Raw genomic sequence first — 5,729 nt, forward strand, 5'->3', positions numbered from 1 at the left:
ATCTTCTGGGTATATGCCCAGAAGAGGTATTGCTGGGTCCTCTGGTTGTACTATGTCCAATTTTCTGAGGAACCGCCAGATTGATTTCCAGAGTCTCACCATAAACTCTTAAACAACTTAGGATCAACTGCCACCACCCACAAGTTGTATAGGCCATTTGTCATGTTAGTTTTTTTCCATTAATTTTTACTCCATTTATATATCAAATGCTGCCTCTCCTGGTTCATCGCCAAAGAGTCCGCCTTCCCTTTCTCTGTTGGAAGGGTGTGCAACCACTGTGTATCCCACCACCCTGGCACACAAAGACTCTCCAAGATTAGCATCATCCTCTCCCTCTCTGGCCAAAGAAGGAAGCTCAGTTGTGGAATGAATTCTCCAGAGAGTTATCAGCTTAAGGACAACCCCCACTTCAGCTCTTGGGGAACTCATATAGATATGGAGCTGCACATATGCTACATATATTGGGGGTGTATGAGGCTAAATTCAACCCATATACACTCTGATTTTTTGACTCAATCTGTGAGATTCCCCAAGCATCAAGTTTATGTGACTCTTGGTCTTCCTGTGTAGTTCTTAAACAATTCTATGCTCCAATACTTCCATAATTGTCCGGTAACTCTGTCCAGTGTTAGGCTGTGGGTATCTTCATTTGTTTCAGCTAGCTGCTGGTTGGAGCCTCTGAAGGACAGTTTAGATAGGTTCCTTTTTTAAAGGATAACAGCTATCATTATTCGTGTCAGGGATTGATACTTGGCACTGGAGTTCTTCTGAAGTTGGACCAGTTACTGGTTGGCCATTCTCTCAGTCTCAGCAACATCACTGCATTTCTTGTAGCTAGGACTAATTTTGGGTCAAAATATGGTGGCTATGATGTTGTACTTATCCCTCCACTACTGAAAATGCTTGGCTATTGGAGGTGCCCTCTTTATGTTCCATAACTGCAGTGCTATTGATCTTAGTTATCGTCACATGCACTAACTAATAGTGGCCTTCTTAATGCCATGTCTCTGACTTTTCGTTGATATTTGCCCAACTCCTCCACTCCTGGCAGGTACAGGTCACCGTTCGTTCTCCTGACTAACTGAACATCTCTCCTGACTCTTCTAAGACCTGATACTGAGACCACCATTCNCTACCACATTCCCTATCACAGAAAGTTACCTCCATCCATCTACCTCTTCTGACTATTTTATACCCCTTCTAAGTGAGATTCAAGTATCCTCGATTTGGACTCCCTTCTTTGTTTAGTTTCTTTGGGTCTATGGATTTTAAAATGTCTATCATGTTCTTAGTCATTAATATTTCTTTTAAGTAAGTACATACTACTCATGTCTTTTGAGTCTGGGTTACCTCATTGAGGATATTTTCTAGTTCCATCCAATTTCTTGGAAATTTTAATGTCCTAATTTTTATAGCTGCATAGTATAACATTTTGTGAATGAACCACATTTACTTTTATCCTTCTTTTCCCCCTTTTTTGAGGGATATCTGGTTGTTTTCAGTTTCTGGCTATAATGAATCAGGCTACTATAAACATAGTGGAGCACATGTCCTAATATGGTGGAACAGTTTTGGGTGTATGCCCAGGAGTAGTATATTTGTGTCTTCTTGTAGTACTATTTACAGGTTTCTGAGAAACTACCAGATTGCTTTTCTATGTGCTTGCATAAGTTTGCAATCTCAACAGCAATGGACTAGTGTTCCCATTTCTCCATGTCCTCATAAGAGAAGCTATGTCTTCAGTTTTTGTCTTGGCCATTTTGTTTGTGCCAGACTGATACTCAGGGGCATTTTGATTTATATTTCCCTGATTGCCAATGTTGTTGAACATATCTTTAACCATTTCTAGTACATTTGAGACTCCTCTTTTGAAATTTCTCTGTGTAGCATTTTATCACATTTTTTAATTGGGTTTTTCAATTTTTAAGTTTTGGAATCTAACTTCTTGAGTACCTTATTATTTGAAATATTAGACCACTGTTGGATGCAGGGTTAGTGAAGATCTTTTCCCAGATGACCAGCTCCCATGTTTGCCCCTTTGATAGTGTTCTAGGCTTTATGGAAGGTTTTCAGGGTCATGAGGTCCCATCTATTAACTGTTCCGTGATCCACCCAGGAAATTGTCGTTTTCACCAATGGTTCAAGGCTATTCACCAATTTCTCTTCAATTAGAATCAGTGTATCTGGTATTATGGTGAGGTCTTTGATCCACTTCAACTTGGGTATTTTGAAGAGTGATGAATACGGGTCTATTTGCATTGTTCTACAAAGCAGATATCCAGTTGGACCAGAATCATTTGCTGAAGATGCTTTCTTTTTTCACTGTATGTTTTTTTTTTTTAACTTTTTGTCAAAAATCAAGTGTCTATAAGTGTTCTTCTGGGAATGGATTTTACTCCACTGATCAACTACCTTGTTTCGATTTCAAAACAATGCAATTTTTATATCATTGATCTATAGTTCAACTTGAGACCAAGGGTGGAAATTCCTTCAGAGATTATTTTATTAGTAAGGTTCATTTTTTGCATCCTGACTTGTTGTTCTTCCATATGAATTTGATAATTGCTCTTTCAATGTCTGTAAATTATTGTGTGGAACTCTAGATAGGAATTGCATTGTATTTGGATATCCCTTTGTTAAATATGCGGAATTCTGGTAACAGTCAAAAATATAGTTCATTGTCCCTAGGTTAATCCAACTAATTTATGAGAGTGGAAGATCTTTCTATTTTCTGAAATCTTCAGTTTCTTTATTCAGGCACTTGAGGTTATTGTCATTCAGATCCTTTGATTTGCTTGGGTATTGATGTGGTCCATAATAGCAACCAAGGGTCATTGTATTCAGAAACATAATATTTACTTTTATTAGCGACATAACCACCTCTGGGCCAATTAATCCTATATTCAGATACCGACAATTGTTCCTCAGCACTGGGAGCAGATGTACCCACTTTCACTAATAGTGAAAGCCTATTGACTATTCTGAAGAGTGTTGTTTCACTAATTTCTTTCTCTTTAATTCACAAATTAGGGAAATAAATCCACTCTCATTATAACAGTCCCTCATATGTAAGCACATTTAAAGTACAATACTTGACTGTTTTTTCTTGATGAAAGAAGTTTGGAAATATTATTCCTACTAAGATTCTTCTCGTCAGGTTAATGCAATTTATGTTGTTTTGAAAATAAATTTACCTATGATTCAGGAAGTCAATATAAACATCCTGATATCTCTTTTATTACAATTACCTCAGAAAGGTCTAATTAATATCCCTCCTTTAAATTATAAGATTAATACATAATTGGAAAATATTTAAAACATCCACTAGAATAAGTCATCAGTAAAAATCTTAAGATTGATAGATTTTAGTGTATAGATGTGGTCAATAATACCATCTCAGATTCCAGAAACATATAACATTTACTTATATTAGAAACACACCCACCTCTGTAAATCCTATGGGCCAATTAATCATATATTCAGACATTGACAATTGTTCCNCTTTGGGAGCACTGGGAACAAATGTACCCACTTTCACCAGTAATGAAAGACCTGTTGGGAAATTCCAAATGTTGGTAATATCGTACTCTGGATCTGCCTTCCTTTTCCAGTCCACAATTACTTGGTCACCAACAGAATTTTTCACTTGAATCTTCTTCAGAAAAGGGTGAAGCTAAAACATTTATGAAATCCTCTCATGAAATTGCAGTTATACAGTCATAACTGAATTATAACTAAGAAGAAATTTCCCAACTGTTAATGTATCTAGTATATAATATACACGTTAATGCTGTTTTAATTAATAATCTATTTGGTTGAACAAAGGAAAGCTTGGGAGAATATAAATATTCGGTTTTGTATATGTCAGTTTGTATAGAATATAAGTTGTCAGGCAGTGACAAACAATCAAGGAAAACAAATTTCACACTTTCAAAAAAAAAAAGGTTTTAAGTATATCATTTCTACCATTATAATCTACTGGAATTTAATATAATTCTAAGAATCCGTACAATAACAGGAAAGGAGTACACTTTGCTCCATTACTTTTTAATTGTTTTAGTATTATGCCAAATACTGAAAAATGATCAAGAACTGCATAGTAAACAAATCTCAACTTCTTTGAAAACTAGCTATCTCCTTAGATTTTCTGAAATTTTCATTGCCTTAATATTTAAGATGACTTAATTTGATTTTGGTGGATAATCAAGAGTGATTTACAACACACAAAATTTCTAATGGCATCCAGAAATGTTGGATGTATTTTATGTAAAATCAATATGAATACTTGATTTTCTTTGTTTTGTATCCAGACTCTTTAGTTTATAAAAATCAGATTTTAGTAAACTTAACAATGTAGAATGTAATAGCAGTTTGCAAATTAGACAGGGCAGTCTAACATGAATTTTTATCCAAGATCTACATATTTTAATAACTTGTATGGAATCCAGAGGGGCACAGTTGGCCTATATGTGGACGTTGTACATCGTGGTGCGGAGCCTAGTGCGCACCACGATGTACAACGTCCACAAGCAGGCTTTGGGGGTTTAAGATAATTCCAGATGCAGTAAAACTGACAACAGTGAATACCCACTACTACTAAGTATAGGTCAGAATAAAGAAAAACAAATTATTCTTGTTCATCTCTAGTAATGTATTCTTTAATCAATATTTTCATTTTCTTTACTCTCTAATCACCTTTCTTCTGAAAGTAATAATTTTACTTACTAAATTCCTTTTATAAGGTGGGTCTAGATAATTATTTTTCTATTATTCATATTATTTTAAGTTTAGTTATCCAATTCCATCCTGATTGAAGCTCTTCTTTCTAGGCTATCCCTCAGAAAAGCCATATCCCTGTTGCCCATCACGTTCTTCTGTGAGATGCTGGAGCTTTCTCTGCATGTTACCCACCCTGAGAGATCAAACCTCTTTAGGGTTAGGTGCATCATTGAAAACCTGGGTTTCCTTCTGAGAAATTACAAAGAGAACTATCCATATTTTTCTACCAAAATAAGAATTATTCTGCTAAATGCAATCTTCTACAGGTGCACTTATCATGTTTATAGACATATAAATACATTGATATCTAGGCACTGAAATATATGCTACCACTTGTAGATTATTGAATGGAAAAAGTAATTTGGCATAACTAGTCTGAGAGCTGTTAAAGCATCTCATGTCATATTTGGGAGTTTAAATTACAAGGAATTTCACATTACCTGCCAGGGAAATAACAAAATCCTATCAATATTTGCCTGTGGTTGAAATTGTATTTCACTGAGTGTCTTCTCATGCAGACTGTGGGCCACTGCATATACAGCATTATACACATTGTAACTCTCTTCAGTCATGGTCATTGTAAACATATTCCCTGGCAACAATTCCAAAGAGGCATTCTGCAGACAGTTTTCAAAGATTTTACATTCAGAATGTAATAATGAGCATTTGAAATGCCAGTGCCATAATAAATGAAGAAAAATATCTTCTGGGTACTTGATAGGTGTGGCTTCTTGCATNAACTTTTTGAAACCAGCAATCTCCTCATAATGGGGTGAAAAAATAAGAGCCCCATGGGATAATTCTAACATAGTATATAGTTCCAAGTTTTGGCAATACCACTTTGAATTCATAACCCAAATTTTTTCCATATGGTACTTTCTAAATGTACTTTCTATTAAAATTAATATCAAAGAAATGGGTCCATAAATTACAATCACATCTGCTGATGA

At 35.4% G+C, this 5,729-nt stretch overlaps 1 protein-coding gene across 1 annotated transcript in view; it reads right to left on the minus strand.

The window, feature by feature from the left end:
* Positions 1-5,729, minus strand: part of LOC110315738 (vomeronasal type-2 receptor 116-like) — a gene marked incomplete at its 3' end in the record, with an annotated part of 32,245 nt that overhangs the window by 11,905 nt on the left and 14,611 nt on the right. Inside the window, 2 exon segments of the mRNA XM_021189717.1 lie at positions 3,446-3,673; positions 5,220-5,729. The exon segment at positions 5,220-5,729 is cut by the window's right edge and continues 89 nt beyond it. Of these exon segments, the coding sequence (XP_021045376.1) occupies positions 3,446-3,673; positions 5,220-5,729 (738 nt within the window).

This window comes from Mus pahari, unplaced genomic scaffold (genome assembly GCF_900095145.1).
Source record: "Mus pahari unplaced genomic scaffold, PAHARI_EIJ_v1.1 scaffold_9506_1, whole genome shotgun sequence".
NCBI classification, from domain to species: domain Eukaryota; kingdom Metazoa; phylum Chordata; class Mammalia; order Rodentia; family Muridae; genus Mus; species Mus pahari.